This window comes from Nansenia antarctica (assembly GCF_963989245.1).
Source record: "Nansenia antarctica genome assembly, chromosome: 14".
Classification (NCBI taxonomy): domain Eukaryota; kingdom Metazoa; phylum Chordata; class Actinopteri; order Argentiniformes; family Microstomatidae; genus Nansenia; species Nansenia antarctica.
In genome coordinates, this window is record NC_137684.1 from 22,301,840 (window position 1) to 22,320,431 (window position 18,592).

An 18,592-nucleotide genomic window follows, 5' to 3' on the forward strand; every position below is an offset into this window, starting at 1 on the left:
TCAGGACCGACGACTGTTTCTGTGCGTCCCGTAAGCTGGACGCAGCCTCCACAGAGGCCAAGTTTCTGCAGGACCTGGGTTTCCGCATGCTCAACTGTGGTCGGACAGACCTGGTGAAACAGGCTGTCAACCTTCTGGGGCCTGATGGCATCAACAGCATGAGTGAGCAGGTCAGACACTCAGGCGCGCACGTACACATGCACGCACGCGCACGCGTGCACATACACACATACACACACTCACACACACACACACACACACACACACATACAGACAGACACAGCCTGGGGAATCTGTGCATCACTCATATGCATGTGAAGTATTTTATTTGACATGCATGCTTGCTTACATACAACACACACACACACACACACACACACACACACACACACACACACACACACACACACCTTGGGGGCACTCACTCACACTCACACAACATGTACACACTCACACAACATGTACACACATTATCAATTCAACTTTTGAACCCCAGAATACACACACACACACACACACACACACACATCTACTAGACACATACATTTTTTATGTGGACTGCAGTACATACTGTAGTTAAAGGCTGTTCTCTTAGCTTTCAAACTAAACTCATTCCCCCCTGACTTGCTGCTTTGATGTTGAGTTAGCCCAGTGGAAAAACTGGCTATTCCCAGTGTCTTTGGAAGCTGCAGAACAGAACATTACTAGTTAGATCTTTCCATGATGGAAGGAAGCTGTCTGATACTTAATCAAGGAGTCTGGAGAGGAACTCCAAGTCCAAGTGAGCTGTAAACAGTCCAAGAACTTGTCTTCCGTTCATATAGACTCCTTTAGTTCATATCGTTGGTTTGACTTGCACACAGTGGAAAGATTCTTTACACGAATTGCCTGATACGAGTTCTCAACTTAATTATCTGAAGCTTATTGTACTGGGACATCATAGCGTTAAATTTAAATAATGGAAAATCGTCATAACTATTACTGTCGAGGCCAAACCGAAACAGTGATCTAGCTCAACTGTAAGGTGACCAATGTACTGTATCTCTCTGACCATGCCTGTGTTCCTGGTTGCCTAGGGGATGACTCCGCTGATGTACGCGTGTGTGCGTGGTGACGAGGCCATGGTCCAGATGCTGCTGGACGCTGGAGCGGACATCAACAGTGAGGTCAGTGAACATCTGGAGAAGCGCTGTTGTGGTGGGCTACGTTGGGATTCACCATTTCTGATATGAACCATTTCGTAGCGGTGTCTGACATGTCTGGGATGTTCTGCCTGGTAATAACACACACCTGATTCATCTAAACAACGTCTCGCATTGGATGAGGTGAATGAAGCATGTGAGTGGTTGGTGACCATTGCTGTCGTGCTATGGAGAAGCCATCAGGATAACTTGATGACGGGTGTCCTGAAGAGCTTCTTACATGTCTTTATGACTGCATCAATTAATTGTGACAGCGTCATTGTGTTCCGTGTCACTTTGTTTCTGTGGGGTTCGACAGGAGAAAACCCAGTGTGTGTTGTTCCTCATCCTTCCCTTCAACTCCTCTTCTCCTCCTCTCCATCCTGTGCTGTGTACAAGGGGGTCATAGGTCACCATGAGGCAAGGGCTGCTAGTCTGCTAGCGTGGAACAGAGACAGAAATATGCCAAGTACCAAGTGTACAAGATATAATAAGGGGGCTGGACAAACTGGTGTTTTAGTCTCTTTTTTATTTTGAAATGGTTAAAAGGGTTATAAACAAAAGAGTATTGTATTGAATTGAATCTCATGGGGAGGAGGTTTCTACTGTGTTAGGGTTAGGGTTACTGAGTCATGTGGTTGTGGTGGTCTCTGCCTCATGGTCCTGGCCTGCTGACCTTGCTGACTGTGTATCCCATCAGCCATTGTGTCAGCCATTGTGTCAGCCATCGTGTCAGCCGTCGTGTCAGCCATGACGGCAACAACTCCTGAACAAGCACTCGGTTAGCACGAAGCACTGCGTCTCAGTGGAGATACTACAGTTTAGTAGTGAGAAACAGAGGCGGCTAAATAAACAGTGTATAAACTTTCTTCTAAACGAATAATTGATAGTGTCCATGGTTATTTTACCTGATCGTATCCAATTTGCAACGAGGACATAACTTCTCTAATGTGGGAATTATTGCATCCAAATTAAAGATAAATGGAGCACTAACCATAACTAATTATAATCTATATGCTTCCCTTAGCAACAATGTAATGTTTGTTGCCTCTAGTGTAACCCAGGCACACCTCTCACCAATAAGTAAATTAGAAATGAATTATATTAAATGCACTCTGCCTGCCTGCCTCTCTCTAATTATATAGTAATTAAAGGAGAAATATGACTCTCTGTGCCTTGGTCGCCTGTCTCTACTCACACGTTATTCATTAATATCCTCACAGTTAGAGTTTCAGTGCCCCCTGCCTGCCTGCCTGCCTGCCTGTCTGCCTGAGAGAAGCTTTGGTTTACTGAGGTTAGCTCAGGTCAGAGCGTGTCAGGTCAGGTGACCTTGTCCCGTCAGAGAGCTCAGCTGGTGTTGGAGTGGAAAACACATCAGAGAGGACGAATCAGGACAAGGCACAACTAGCCAGGATCAATCTATTGTGTTCGTTAGGAGCAAAGAACATTCTGGCAGGATGTTCGCTTTCGCCCCAGGGTTATACCCTGCTAATTACCCCAGCACTCCTTTAGAGACCCCCCCCCCCCCCACCCCTCCTCGACACACATGCATACACACACACACACACACACACACACATACACACAGACCACCCCCCTACCTCTAGCTGCTTGTCTTTGCTATGTAGGCTAGCGTTGTTAATGGCTTTATCTCTCTTCCTTACCTCTCCCACACCTCCCCCCCTCCCCCTATCACTTCCCAGGTGCCAAACACAGTGCACAAGCACCCCTCAGTCTATCCTGAAACGCGGCAGGGGACGCCAATCACTTTCGCTGTGTTACATGGACATGTACCTGTGGTGCAGGTAGTGATGCTGTTTCTCACCTGTGTTTTTCACCTCTCATTGTGAATCAAAATCATGGCTATTATTGTCATCTTTTGCTTATGCATGATGATGATTTTGGCTAATTATGTGAGTGAGTTTTCTCTAAATGTACTCTGAAAATGTGTTCTCTGAATGTCTTTGAAGCCTGGGTGGTTTAGGTAGAGGGACCAGAACCTAAAAACCGAATGGAAACTAGTTGAAATGGAAACATTCAATACTTTAGCGATTGTTTGTCAGGAAATGGGCTCCTTTTAGTTTCAGACGAATGTTACTGTGAATAGTCTGGGACACCTCTTCGATTTGCGGTCATGGACCAGACTGCATTAACTAAGTCGAAACAGGAAAGACTCTTGTCCCCATTACTCTGAATGATTTTTCCCACTTAGATTTCCCTTTCCTCAACAGGAAAGGTGCTATAGCACATTCTCTATAGCCCTGTTACCCAAGAGCAGGCCAGAGGTCATTTGGAAGGTCAGGGAAAAAAGATGGTCATGGCTGATTGTATTTTGAAGACACAGATATGGTTGCGGGTTAAATTAATTGTAGACGAGAGATGCGTGTTATTGGTCCTCAGTCTAAGGATAAGTCTGACTTCCCACTGGCTCCCCACCTGCCTCCCCCCTCCCCCCACAGCTGCTGCTGGACGCCCGGGCCAACGTGGAGGGCTCCTTGCAGGATGGGATGGAGAACTACACAGAGACTCCTCTACAGCTGGCCTCCGCTGCAGGTACAGTCACACACCATAGGCCTGAAAACCTGCCCAGTGCTCAGCCAATCTGTCCAATAGCTGATGCCACTGTTGACTACTGTTTCATAGTGAAGAGATGGAAATCATTCAGCCCATTTAGACTGTGGACTTAGTCATGGCATCTTTGCAGGCACGCACACACACGCACGCGCACACACACACACACACGCGCGTGCGCACACACACACACACACACACACACACACACACACATGGACAGTTACAGAAAACACAGAAACAACATATACACATAAACATTGTTAATTCATGGTTTAATCGAGTGTGTACCTTTGACTGTGCCCTTTCTCCAGGTAACTTTGAGTTGGTCAGTATTCTGCTGGAGAGGGGTGCGGACCCCATGGTGGGCACTATGTACCGCAATGGCATCTCTACTGCCGCCCAGGGAGATATGAACTCCTACAGCCTGGCAGCAGCTCATGGCCACAGGTATTGTAATAATTACTTTGAGTATAACTGCTGAATGCAAATACAGAACACAAACAATATATTCTTTCTCTTTCTCTTTCTCTTTCTCTATCTCCTCTCTCCCTCCCTCTCCCTCTCACTCGCCCTCCCTCTCTCTCTCTGTCGCTGTCTCTTTCTTTCTCTCTCTGTCGCTGTCTCTCTTTCTCTCTCTTTCTCTCTGTCTCTGACTTTGACATCATACTGTAGCCGCCGTTTTGTCTTGTATCCCTACATGTTTCTCTCCCCATTCAGGAACGTGTTCCGTAAGCTGCTGTCCCAGACAGAGAAGGGGAAGGGGGACGTTCTGTCCCTGGAGGAGATCCTGGCCGAGGGCTCGGAGCTGGAGGAGAGAAGCCCGTCTCAGCTGGACATGGTGCGCACGGGCAAGGCCAAACTGAAGGCCCTGAGGGAGGCCATGTATCACAGCGCCGAGCATGGCCACGTGGACATCACCATCGACATACGCAGCCTCGGTCAGTACTGTACATGTACACATACGCACCCCAGTCCTTACTGTTCATACATGTCATGTAGGCAATAGGCGTAATCATGAATCATCAAACACAGCCTGTCATAACTGGATATTTTTTTTCTGAGAGGGGAAGTCCCACTCATATTTTTCATTTTATTGGACAGATATAGTGAAGACAGACAGGAAAGTAAGGAGAAGGGAGAGAGGGCATGTCAGCAGGGCATGGTCCGGATTCGAACCCATGCCGACATGGGCATACTGTATGTGTGCTCTGTAGACCGTGGTGCTAGACTACCCCAGGCCACCTGTCATAACTGGATACTGTGTAGACGATAGTACATTTACATTTTACATTTTTGGCATTTAGCAGACGCCTTATTCCAAAGCGACTTACAATCAATACATTTGACTAAGGAAGTGAATCATCCATTCACCAGTTCGAGCAGGAGGCGTATATTTTTTAAATTATAGACACTGGAGAGACAGTACAAGGGGGGCACTGAAGAGACAGTACAAGGGGGGCAGTAGAGTCTTAGGAGGCATAGTATATGTCTCAGGAAGAGCAGTTAAGGTGTAACCTGAAGAGATGGGTCTTCAGTCTCCGACGGAAGATGGGTAGTGACTCTGCAGTTCTGACAGACGTGGGCAGCTCATTCCACCAGCGGGGAGCCAGTGTAGGTGAAGTGAAGAGACGTGATCGGGCAGCGCGACTGCCGTGTAGGTGTAGAGGAGGTTAAACACCAGACGGGCAGCAGCATTCTGGATGAGCTGCAGAGGTCTGATGGAGCCTGGCCAGGAGTGTGTTGCAGTAGTCAAGGCAGGAGATGACCAGTGATTGGGTCAGGAGTTGCGCTGCTTCTCTGGTGAGGAATGGTCGTATCCTTCTGATGTTGTAAAGGAAGAATCCGCAGGAGCGAGCCGTTGCTGCGATGTTCTCCGCACAGGATAGGCGGTTGTCCAGGATCACTCCAAGGTTCTTGGCTGTCTGGGAGGGGGTTACGGTAGAGTTCTCCACTGTGATTGAGAAGTCTTGGAGAGGGCAGTCTTTCCCAGGGATGAAGAGTAGCTCAGTCTTGTTAAGGTTGCGCTTGAGATGGTGGGCTGACATCCATGTAGAGATGTCAGCGAGACATGCAGAGACACGTGTCGCCACATGTAGGTCAGAGCACAGGAAGGACAGGAAGAGCTGAGTGTCATCTGCGTAGCTGTGGTAGGTACATGATAGTACATGATAACTGCAGACCAGGGGAGGCTGGTGGAGGTAGAAATCGGAGGACAGGTCTCATTCCATTCTATTCCTGACCTGTCCTCCCATTTATACCTCCAACAGACCCTACTGCTGCAGCGATACAGTAACTATCGGCATACACACCCTCAGTCAGCACGACGTGATGATACAGCGCTGTAACTTCTCATTGATAGTGGTGTATACAGTATACAAAGGACAGACTTGATCAGAAGACCGGTAATGGGGTAATGTTATATAGTACATCCTTTACACACCCTGTCCATACAACGGTCAATAGAGGCCCGCAGTAGGATCTACAGTAGTACTGAAGAAGCATCTGAAACGAGATACCATTATAGTACCATACATACTGTACTGAGCTGCATGTTGTGTGTCTCTGTGTCTATAAGTTAATAATACACTTTCCAACACTCAAATATACAGTGAACACAACAATTGATCATAATTGAATGCATCAGTCTAGTTGGGAGTGCTGGCCATTATTATTTACTTATCGGCTCAACTCTGGGCTACAGTACACGAAGACACGTTCATGACAGCTAGACTTTGTTGAGAGTCGAGCGCGCTATAAAAGAGTTGCAATGTAAATGAATGAAAGAACCCATATGCTGTTTTTATTTATTTTTTCATTTTATTTATATATTTTTCTAATTTTTTGATGTATTTTTCCTTTGCTTCAAAGGAAAAGCCGTAATAAAAAATGTGTAATTATAAAATTAGTCGAGTCGAGAAACGCTTACCTGGCTTTCTCCTTACTTGTTTTTTTCCCTCTGTGCAAACTGTACCCCAGGGGTCCCCTGGACGCTGCACAACTGGCTGGAGTCCCTGCGCACCTGCTTCCAGCAGCACCGCCGCCCGCTGATCCAGGGTCTGCTCAAGGAGTTCAGCTGCATCGAGGAGGACGAGTACACGGAGGAGCTCATCACCCACGGCCTGCCGCTCATGTTCCAGATCCTCAGCTCCAGCAAGGTACCGGACATCACGCTCGTAGTTCTGTATCCCTAGAGAAGGCACGTGCTATCTTTCCCTTTCGGGTGTTTGGGGAGTGCTTCCTCTACTGTTATATCTCTATGACGATAACCCACTCCTGTCCCCTTCTACCCCATAACCCACTTACCTACTCCCTTCCTATCGCCGCTATCCCACTCTCTGTTCTACCCCATGACTCACACTCTTATCACCCGCACCTCTTCATCGACATATGACGTTTATGCCCCTTGTCCTTTTCCGTAATCCCACTCAATAATGTATTAATTAATTATAATTTTGCCATTTAGCAGACGCTTTTATCCAAAGCGACTTACAATTACGAATTACAGGGACATTCCCCCTGGAGTAACTGAGGGCTAAGTGCCTTACCCAAGGGCACACACTAGTAGTGGTGTGGCTTCAGGCGGGATTTGAACTCACAACCTTCCGATCCCAAGTCCAACTCACTATCCACTAGACCACCACTACCCACTCCTTTTCTCTGTCTCTGTATCCCTCTCCCTGTCCCCTCTGTTCTTCCCCTGAGAGTGAAAAATAATATGCCTGATCCTTCGTGAATAACACATGTCTGTTAGGAGTTTTTTTTTGTCTATGATCCTATCTAGTCTGCCCTTTAGAATAGGCACGTTCTCCTTTGTTTGTCTCTGTGTGATTATATAATCAAGTCGTCAGCTGCACTGTGAATGACAGTGACCCGCCAGGGCCAATCCATTTCAATTACCGCATCGATTATGATTTATGATATGGCCTCTCCCCTCAGCTGGGCCGTTTTCGAGACTTGGCCCTGGTCGTGTTTACCCCACATCCCCCCAGCATTAGATCAATCCCTCTCCATTCATCAACCCCATTAGATCATTAGATACTACTCCACCTACATGAGAACGGTCTGCACACTCCCCCCTCTCATGCTGCCTGCAGTCTCCTGGCTCACTCTCGCTCTGTCATTCGGTTGAGTTTGTACATTATTGCAAAGAAAAAAAAGAGAGAGCAGATGGAGATACACACACACACACACACATGCACACACACACACACACACACCTGCAGTGCAGTGCAGTGCGGTGCCAGGCCTTGTGGGTGTCCTGGCTGATCGACGACGAGGGCAGTGACCCCATCTCTCTGTGCCCCTGCAGGGACCCCCGTCACTTTTAGTTCTGTCTACTGTAATGATGTGTGACTTCCAAGGTAGAGAACGTCCATCTTCTTTCAGCCAAGACAGTCTGCTCAGCTGCTTCTGGTCCACAGAGAGACCCCTTGTCTAACACACACACACACAGGGGCAGACACACATTTCTGACAGACATTAGATGTCTGTCTGCCCACGATTAATTTGTTGTGAGATGACTGTTGTGTGTCACTGTATCCGAGGTATTATTCTCCGGGTACTCTCAGGAGGCCTGTTTATTATAAATCCGTGCGACACATTTTAATTGGCCTTGTTTGCACAACCGGGGTGTCTCAGCCAGTGTCTGGGAAACGCACAGCAGAAACTGTCAACCAAGCCTCCATGAGGAATAAGTGGCTGTTAATTGCCTTTGGTGGCGTCTTGCTAGAGTGGTGGAGGCAGACTTGTTGACTACAGGGAGGTTTATATTATACTGTAGCGAATGGCTGCGGTTTGAATGGTGCTATCCTTGCCTCACCTCACATAGGCCCTTGGAACACACACACACACACGCATGCACGCGCACACAGACACGCACGCACACACACGCACACACACACACACACACGTACACACGCACACACACACACACACACACACACACACACACACACAGCTCTCCACATTGTCATGGACTCCAATTAGTCATACAATAACAGTATTACAATTGTTATAAATTGAGTGTTTTATTCACCTTACACGACAGTTACAGGAGATGCCATTAAGGTCAAGTCATTTCCACACCAGTTAAAATACTACATGAAAGTTGAATCTGACATACAGTATTATGGCACTTCAGCTATGTATAATGGCAGTGTTACATAGTGTATGATATCAGCTGGGTGTATCCGCTTGTTAAGTGGTGACGTGTTTCCGGGTCCAACGTTGGCTGAGGCGCTGTCTTCGAAATGCCGAAATAATAATAATAATAAATTATATTTATATAGCGCTTTTCCGAGGCTCAAATACCCTGACAATATGGAGAAAACGGGAAAGTGTTGTGTCCCTTGTTGTATGAATAGATCCGAGTCTAAAAAATGATTAAACTGTCATTCTACCGCTGTAGTTCACAGGTACTCTGGTGGAGGGAATTTCTGGTTTGGACTCGGAAATGGCTAAACGTCACTGACGTCAGACTTAACAAGCGGATTACCTGTTCATTTCTGACTCACTCTAAAAAGCGATCTGAACTAAGTTGTAGACCGACTGATCTCTAATCAAACACTACTGTAATCCTTGACACTTATCCATGCCAAAAGAGGGCTGACTCATCAAATATAAATAAAGTATATTAATCCTTGTTTGTTTGTTTCAGAATGAGGTGATCAGCCAGCAGCTGTCAGTGATCTTCACCCAGTGCTATGGGCCCTACCCCATCCCCAAGCTCACCGAGATCAAGAGGAAACAGACCTCTCGTCTAGGTGGGTTAAGAGCAAGTGGAGGGGGCCTGTGGGGTTGAACACTCAACTGTAGTAGATAGAATTTGTAGTAATAATGTATAGTATTATTATAGTATAATACATATTTGTAGTAGTGTGTATAGTATACAGTATGTGAAGCAAATGTGAAGATGCATAGGTACAGGAAGCAAAATGTGACGCTTGCCAAATTAATCTTCCGCTCTTGAGTGAAAAAAAAAAAAAAAAAGTTTTAGTAGAAGGCGATAGGGAGAAGGTTTTTCCTTCTATCAGTGGCCCCGGGCCCGAGCTAGAGTACTCTTCCTGCAACGAATGGTGGATTGCTGATTCACATGCTTGGTATTCAAATGTATTGATTGTAAGTTCTGGGGTAGTGGTGGTCTAGTGGATAGTGAGTTGGACTTGGGATCGGAAGGTTGTGAGTTCAAATCCCGCCTGAAGCCACACCACTACTAGTGTGCCCTTGGGTAAGGCACTTAGCCCTCAGTTACTCCAGGGGGAATGTCCCTGTAATTCGTAATTGTAAGTCGCTTTGGATAAAAGCGTCTGCTAAATGGCAAAATTAAATTAATTAAAATTTAAGTCACTTTGGAATAAGGCGTCTGCTAAATGCCAAAAATGTAATGTAAATGAGTGGATAATAGACACTTGACTTGACTAGATTTGTGAAGTGAACTATACTGTATATACCACCGCAATCCTAAAGATGACGATGCTGCATACAGTACATTACAGTAAAGATCATGGTAGAGCACACTGCACCGATTCAGCTCACATGAACTGAACCGAGTGTGCCATCTAGTGAGCGAAGCTTGTAAAAGGTAGCTTACAGAAAACTGCAATCTTATCATCTTGAAAGTCACTCCTCTCCAAATGTGTTGAATACATGTTCGCAATCACAGTAGTGTACAAGTTACAGTATGTGTCATAGCTGTTTGCAAGTTGTCTTCTAGACATACAGCACAGTGTGTATGACTGAGAAGAGAAGCTATTGAGAAGAGAAGCTATTCTCAGTGAAGTCAGAGTGTGTCTTGTCTTCTCTGCTTAGTCAGACACGTATCACTTGCTGTCTTCCCAACTGAAGGAACTAATGAGTCGTTGTGTCATGGTTTTCAGACCCTCACTTCCTGAACAACAAGGACATGTCAGACGTGACATTCCTAGTGGAAGGGAAGCCTTTCTACGCCCACAAAGTCCTGCTCTTCACTGCCTCCACCAGGTCAGCGCACTCCAACACTGCTCACTGTAATTGGGAACTGTATCAATGATCTCTATTTACAAGCATGTGTGTTCACCACTTTGGGTTGGTTATGTTATGTTAATGCTACAGGCTACAAAAGGGCAAACCACAGGAATATCAGTGAAAGAATCCATTGTGATCTATAGTGTTCAATTATTCATGTCAAGGTCAGTTGATCCATACTTTTTGAAATGCTAATTCACTTCAACCTTTAGCTCTGGGTGCTGTTGTGTCTGTGCTGTGCTCACATCATGGAGTGTAAAAGGGCCTGACTGACCACAGAGCTTTGACACTGTAGGAGGGCATCGATACTTTCTCCGGTGATCCATAAAGTCATTTTTTCTGCCTCTCTGGACCATTAGATGAATCTCGCTGTACTTTAGAAAGTGTCATGTTGCATTGAGGATGATTCATCCTCATACAATAAGGAATGATGTCGACATGGCATAGAAATGGTTGATGTCCTTGACAACTCATCGTTGGCGTGTTCCGGAAAGAGGTGGGTTGTCAAGGCCCCTCTTACAAGATCTCTTGAAATCGATGGGTGACGGAGCACCTTCTCTGCGCTGCATTCTGTGTGACAGCTTTTCATTGGTAGAGTGTAAAGAACACATCAATGGGAAGACCATGAAATGCATGAAAAGACTGAATCATAGTTTGGTCAAGGTCAAGGTTTTCTCATATTCCTCCTCTCTCTCTCTCTCTCTCTCTCTCTCTCTCTCTCTCTCTCTCTCTCTCTCTCTCTCTCTCTCTCTCTCTCTCTCTCTCTCTCTCTCTCTCTCTCTCAATTTTCAACGTTGAAACGTAGTTCCAGCCGTAAGTCCGAACATTTTGATTGGTTGCCGACATGCAGACCCAAATGATCAGACTGTGTCACATTGGGTTTAGTCTAATAGGGTTTCTGTCTGGTGGCTGCTTGTGTTTGTGAACAAAGTCCCAGAACCAGCTGGCTGAGTCTCTCTGTGGGTAAGGGCTTTGTTGTGGAGTGTGTCAGGGTCACTTTCTTTTAGGTGGTTATAAAATCTCTCTCTCTCTCTCTCTTTCTCTCTCTCCCCCTTTTCCCTATCTTGCTTTCTCAAGGTTTAAGTCTCTTCTTGCGAACAGACCAGCAGCTGAAAACACATGTATTGAAATCAGCCACGTCAAATACAACATATTCCTGGTAGGTACATTATAAGAGAGATTATTCTGTACAGAAGTCCATCTGGCATAAGAGTCTGTCTATTCAAGGCTTACAAGTCAAGTCTATAAATGTCATTTCCTGCTCTGAGGTAAAAATCCCATGTTAGGCTGACTGCATCTAATGAGAGTCAGCTCATAGATATGTACTATGTGTGTTCCAGCTGGTGATGCAATACCTGTACTTTGGGGGAACGGAGGCTCTGCACATCAGAAACACTGAGATTATGGAGGTAAGACTGTCAGACTAGCACTGGGGGCATCATCAATCATACTGAGTCATTGATCCTCTGTGGCTCAGTGATGTGGTAGAACGGGAGATTCACAGCTTGAAAGTGCACCTGAAAAATCGGGAATTGCATGGCAATCATGTCATCATGGACCTGAATGTCAAAGGGAATGTTTTCCAACATCTTGTGGAATCAATGCCACAAAGAATTGAGGCTGTTTTGAGAGCAAAGGGAGGCCCTACCCATTTATTACATTTTGATGTTCTGTTTTTCCTGTTTTGTGCAGCTCCTGTCAGCAGCCAAATTCTTCCAATTGGATGCGCTCCAGAGGCACTGTGAGATCATCTGTTCTAAGAACATCAACACTGAGACCTGTGTGGAGATCTACAACCACACCAAGGTGAGGGCTTAGGAGATGGCCTGAGGCATGAGCTTACATCAGATAGCATATGTGACAGCAGCTGGTGAAAGTGGGAACAAGTCGGCAACCGACTAAATGTTCAGACTTTTATTCTGAAAAATGTAAATAAATGTCAACGTTGTCGAAGATCAATGACACACTCGCTAGTCAACTTGTTTTGTGAGTGTTATAGTTAACTAGGTAGTAGTGGGGATTACTCACCGGATCCATTGCATTGCAATATTTTGGCTTGACTAGCGAGTCATTGATAATGTTGACATTTATTTAAATTTTTCTGAATAAAAGTCTGAACATTTTGATTGGTTGCCGACTTATTCCCACTTTCGGCAACTGCTGTCACATATAGTAGGACTGATTGCTAGCTGTGTGTGTGTGTGTGTGTGTGTGTGTTTCTGTGTGTGTCTCTGTGTTTGTGTGTGTGTGTGTGTGTGTGTGTGTCTGTGTCTGTGTGTGTGTGTGTGTGTGTGTGTGTGTTTCTGTGTGTGTCTCTGTGTTTGTGTGTGTGTGTGTGTGTGTGTGTGTGTGTGTGTGTGTGTGTGTGTGTGTGTCTGTATGTGTGTATGTGTGTGTCGGCCGGGAGAAATCACACACCCAAACCAGAGGATGACATGGCATATCCATGACACAAGGTATCGTTTAGCCACTCTGGGCCATATTTAATCAAATAAAACAGAGATAAAATAAAGCCCAACTTAGGTCTGTCCTCGCCCGGAGGGCAAGAGGGGATAATCTCTGTCTGTCTGGTCACGGGAGGAGAGGGGCCCCGGCATCCCTCGTCTGGGCTGGCAGCGGCCGTCTTAGAGGGAGTCTAAGGGCCAGGGCCACGCAGCCGGACACCCCAGGCGCTTCACTGGGGAGACGGAACAGAACACTTAAGATTATAACGGCAGTTCACTATTGCCGGTATTCGGTGCTCACCCTCTATGTTCTGTGCTTCCTCCGGGAGGCACAGGTGCGCCGATCAGTTGGGCTGATTAGCCCACGGTGCGCTTCCTGTGGCCCTCCGCCTGATTGCCTAACGAGAAGCAGCTGCGCGCAGGGGTAGTAGTGTCTCCCCCGCTATGACACAGCTCCGCAGCCGGAGAGGCCCGCTGTCTGTGGCGCTGAAGGTAGCCGTCCCCCGGGCTGCCACAGTATGTTTGTGTGTGTATGTTTGTGTGTGTATCTGTGTATCTTTGTGTGTGTGGGAGGGGGGGGGGGTTGAGAGAGAGAGAGAGCATACAGTACCTACATTCATCAGTGTGTTTGTAAGGTGAATCATTCTCAACAGACAATACTTCAATTCATCCTTTTTTTGTTTGTTGTTGTTGTTGCTTTGTCAGTTCCTTGAGGTCCCTGAGCTGGCGTCCTACATCGAAGGCTACTTCCTGAAGAACATGGCGGTTCTGATCGAAGTGGAGCCCTTCAAACAGCTGCTGTACGACACGCCCCCGGAGAGCCCCGGCTGCGATGTGCTCCTGGACCTGGAGAAGTCTCTCGCCAACCGAATCCAGTCTATCCACCTGTCTTCCTCCAAGGGCTCCATCGTCTGATCTCAGCCACCCACCCACCGCTGGGACTCAGGGGAGACTGGGACTGTTCCGCGATCCTTAGACAAGCACTTGTATTAGATAAGCACCAGTATAACACACACTACTGTGCATCCCTCATCTGTAACGCTTGCTGTTAGCGATGCTACCAGTTAGCGATGCTACCAGTTGCTCATTGCTAGTTCTCAGCAGCCTAGGGTAATTTCAGAGCAGTATTACTGTTCGTTAGAGCAGAGTGAACACACAGTAGGGTAGTGAGGTCACGCCAGTGAGGAGCTGCAGCAGCAAGGAAGGACAACAGCAGTGGGGGGCGTGCTGTGCTTTTTGTTGTGATGCTCTGAGAAGATTTTTGGTTTCAAGCCTTTGGTTTCCTCCTTGTTAGTCAAGGACTGCAGTCACACCTACCATTGTTGTCTGTTCTTTTCCTGGACAGAGTCACGATTGGTATTTTTCTCCGCATTGTTTTTGCAGTCCTCTGTCCATATTACATCAGTTTAGTCCAATGATCCTGTACGTAGCCAAACTAGACCGAGAAATGACATGTGGACAGACAGTACTGTTTGTTATATGGTCATCATGCTTCACTGAAGTGACATAATGAAGGACATTCTTCAAACAACATTTGGGGAGCTGGAGGACACCGAACCTTTTCTGTCATCCACTGTTGTGACTGTGTACATATTGTTAATAAAAACATGGAGTTATGGCTCCTTCTGTAAGTTAATGTAAATATATATCCACAGATGTTCTTCCTCATGTGTCTTACCATCAGATATTGCTGTAGAAATTGTGTATTTTTATGTGCTATTGTTCTGTATGTTAAGAGTTGCATGTCACATGGATGACTATTTATTTTTCTTTCCTGTTTTTTTGTTTGTTTTTGTAAATGTTTTTGAATTGGTTTAAGAGCGGCATGATACTTTAAGAGTGGCATGGGCAGGGTGGAGGGGGGCGGGGGAGGGGGTGGAGTGATACTGTCAGCATGGGTCTCTATGTGTACTGTAGCAGAGCAATGGTGTCTTCATTTCAGGTGAGGAAGGCTGGAGGATGGAGCCTGGTTCAGAGGATGACCACACTCAAAGCATCGTCTGGTGTGTTTTCCAAGACATTGTGAAACCACGTGTAAACGTGTGACTTACTATCTGTTTCCTCTATAAAGATTAATATAAAGAATGATTTGAAATTATTTCCATTTGTTATTCAGAGCTGTGGATTTACCGCGTGGTCTGATCTCATTATCTGGCACGCTGCGGCTGAAGGGTTTGAAGGGTTTCTGATCCCAGCCGGGTACTGGTTTCATACTGCACTACACAACATGTTGTCATATACATACATATACATGACATACATATATGGGGCGGCTGTGGCGCAGGAGGTAGAGCCGCCGTCTAATGATGGCACGGTTGGTAGATCGGCAGATCGGCGGTTCGAGCCCCGGCTGGTCACATGTCGAAGTGTCCTTGGGCAAGACACTGAACCCCAAAATTGCTCCCAATGAGCAGACCGGCGCCTTGCATGGCAGCTTGCCGCCATTGGTGTGTGAATGTGTGTATGAATGGGTGAATGAGAGGCCATTGTAAAGCGCTTTGGAATAAGGCGCTATATAAGTCAGTCCATTTACCATTTATACAATGAGCCACTTCCAAACCTCTCAGTTCTGGCAATACAGTACTACAAATCCAACATTGATATACATCTGAGTCGAGAGAGAGAGAGAGAGAGAGAGAGAGAGAGAGAGAGAGAGAGAGAGAGAGAGAGAGACAGAAAAAAGAAAAGAGACGGTGAGAGAGGGAGATATAGAATCAGTAAGACAGGGATGAGGAGAGAGAGCCAGTAAATGAGAGAGAGAGAGTATAAATCTAGAGAGAATCAGAGCTATTGTAACAGCGGTGCAGAGAGAACAGGCTCGTCCTTGTTCTCGGTTCTACTCTTCTCCGGTGAAGAATCTGTGGAAGCCGAGTTTGTGGTTCCGCTGCACTGCACTGTGGACACTGCTGCCATCAATGAACAGTTGCATAAGACACTCTGATCTTCCTCCTCAGCCTATTCTCACACTCTAGTGTCTGGCTGTTTGTCACAGTCACTCACAGCCTCTTGAGATTCACGGTGTAGCTGTTTGTTATTTATTCTCAATTACAGTCACCACCAGGCAGTTGTACCAGGCCGGATGCCAACCTGTTTTTTGGGTCTTGCCAAACCTCACCTTCTCCATTACTCCTCATAAGAGTAAGATAGCAGGACTATGATAGCACAGTAGCTTTGCCTGTCCTCGATTTTTAGTCATTGCAGGTGGGTATAAATATGTTTTCAATCATGAAAAAAAAAAAGTCCTTTCATATACACCCAGAGATCTAGAAAATATCCCCTGCTTCAAAACGCAAGCTCACCAAGGACAGATTAATAGAACTAGAAATGCTCTTCATGGTATGATCATAGGAGCAGCACGGTCGTGTGTTTGTGGTGTTCTTGAGCTGTGGCTGAGCTGCAGGCTCTGGTGATCAGTGTGTGTGTCATTTGCATAGTGCAGAGAGTGTCGGGGGGCCTGAGGAATGAGCAGGGAAGGGGGGAGTTGTTGAAGAGTATCCATGGATACGGCTGCCCAGGAACAATATTTCACTCACGAGTGTACTGCTGAATGGAATCCCTGGTGCACACGCACACACACACGCACACACACACACACACACACACACACACACACACAGTATCCCAAAGGATGTAATCCGGTAGAAAAAGTAATTTGGGGAAACTGATGTGGAACAGTGAAATGAACTAGCGTCAGATTAACAGTTCTAAAGCCCTGTTGGATATCTTAATCTACTGGGCTGTGAAGTGGAGCTCTAACCGGCCGTGGCCTGGGAGGGGAGCCGAGGGGAACTCCGGAGGGGGGGACAGCCTAGTTATGTGACTGAAGCCATGTGGATTGATTGTGTGATTGACGATGAGCGTTTGTGGGGGATGTTTTGTGTTTTGTGTTGGTGTGTGTGTGAACTGTATGTATTTGTTTCCAGCCTGTGTGTCAGAATTTGTGTGCATCAGTTTGTGTGTGTGTGTGTGTGTGTGTGTGTGTGTGTGTGTGTGTGTGTGTGTGTGTGTGTTAGCACGTCTAGGCGAGTAGGCTGAAGTATGTGTGTGTGTGTGCGTGTGTTTGTGTGTGTATGTGTGTGTGTGTGTGTGTGTGTACACACGTCTTTGTGCTGTGAGTGTGTGTGTGTGTGTGTGTGTGTTAGCACGTCTAGGCGAGTAGGCTGAAGTATGTGTGTTGTGTGTGTGTATGTGTGTGTGTGTGTGTGTGTGTGTATGTGTATGTTCTCAGTGTGAGCAGATGGGAGGGAAGGGGGTCTGCCCTATCCAGCTCGGCCCCCAGAGCAAGCCCCTCATCCTCCTCTCTCCCCTTTTTGTCATTCACACGCCGTCTCCCTCTGGCACAGAGCGCGCTGGCAGCCTCAGAGGCATGTGTTTTGTTCCTCTCTTTGAACAGCTACAGAACTTTTTTCTCCTTCTCTGAAGAGAGTGGGAGGGAGGGAGAGGGAGAGGGAGAGAGTGGGTGAGAGAGAGGGAGGGAGCGAGGGTCAGGAGGAGAGGGAGAAACTTTGAAACTTCTAACAAAAACAAGCGTTCTCTATGCAGTTACTGTGTAAGAGCACAGAGACTATCAGAGGGCTAACTTGTGGACAGATTGAACTCGTTGGAGAGACATTACGAGAATTGAACAGGTGAGTAGTGAGCAAGGAGGACGAGGGAAGAGAGATTCGGTGAGGAATGGAGGGAATGAATGGGGCCTTGACAAAGGAAGCGATAAAAAGGGGAAGTTGGAACCGGAGAAAACCTGTGGGAAAGAGGGGGCGAGGGGGTAAGGGGTTGTTTTAAAAATCTGAGCCTTGCTTTCTTATTGTTTACTTCCATATACCTTCATTTACAGTCAATGATTTACACTGGTCTTACAATCTGGTTTTGGTGTTCTACACCATTTTCACGATCAACAAAGTAATAATGCATTATGTTGAGCTTTCATGTGGATTATGACAGACATTGGAAGATGAGTTCAAATTAACGATGGGAATTTGCACTGTATTGTACAGAACAATAAAACATTTTGCACTGTATTGTACAGCAGTTGAGCTGCATTCTTATGTATGAAAGGTGCTATATAAATAGAGCTTATTATTATTATTATTATTATTATTGTGACACTAATTAAGACAATCAACATTAATGGCCTAGAAAACCTGTTCAAAATACATAAGAACATGTAGTTGTTTATCAACTGAAAGATAATGAACCAAGATGATCTTTCAATTGCATTCACATGGTCCTTGTTGGCCCAAAAGTGACCGAGAGGATTAATGACGTCAGATGAGTATTTGATAGTTTGAGATGACTGGGTGTTCCCTCTCTCACACTTCAGAGGTTCTTCAGATCCTGGGGAGTGTCCCTGTCCACGGACCATCAGAGGGGGGGGCGCTGTGACAGGGCGCT

General features: G+C 46.3%; 1 protein-coding gene across 2 annotated transcripts in view; it reads left to right on the forward strand.

Annotated features, from left to right (window-relative positions):
• Positions 1-14,116, forward strand: part of btbd11b (BTB (POZ) domain containing 11b) — a gene marked incomplete at both ends in the record, with an annotated part of 58,004 nt that extends 43,888 nt beyond the window's left edge. Inside the window, 13 exons of one of the 2 annotated variants that reach the window (XM_080544834.1) lie at positions 5-170; positions 1,077-1,166; positions 2,885-2,986; positions 3,641-3,734; positions 4,067-4,202; positions 4,473-4,693; positions 6,732-6,910; positions 9,412-9,517; positions 10,631-10,772; positions 11,835-11,916; positions 12,098-12,166; positions 12,450-12,563; positions 13,907-14,116. In XM_080544834.1, coding sequence (XP_080400960.1) covers positions 5-170; positions 1,077-1,166; positions 2,885-2,986; positions 3,641-3,734; positions 4,067-4,202; positions 4,473-4,693; positions 6,732-6,910; positions 9,412-9,517; positions 10,631-10,772; positions 11,835-11,916; positions 12,098-12,166; positions 12,450-12,563; positions 13,907-14,116 — 1,711 coding nt within the window. The remainder of the gene's footprint in view (positions 1-4; positions 171-1,076; positions 1,167-2,884; positions 2,987-3,640; positions 3,735-4,066; positions 4,203-4,472; positions 4,694-6,731; positions 6,911-9,411; positions 9,518-10,630; positions 10,773-11,834; positions 11,917-12,097; positions 12,167-12,449; positions 12,564-13,906) is intronic. The other variant, XM_080544835.1, reaches the window with a different exon arrangement.
• Between the last annotated feature and the right edge of the window lie 4,476 nt (positions 14,117-18,592).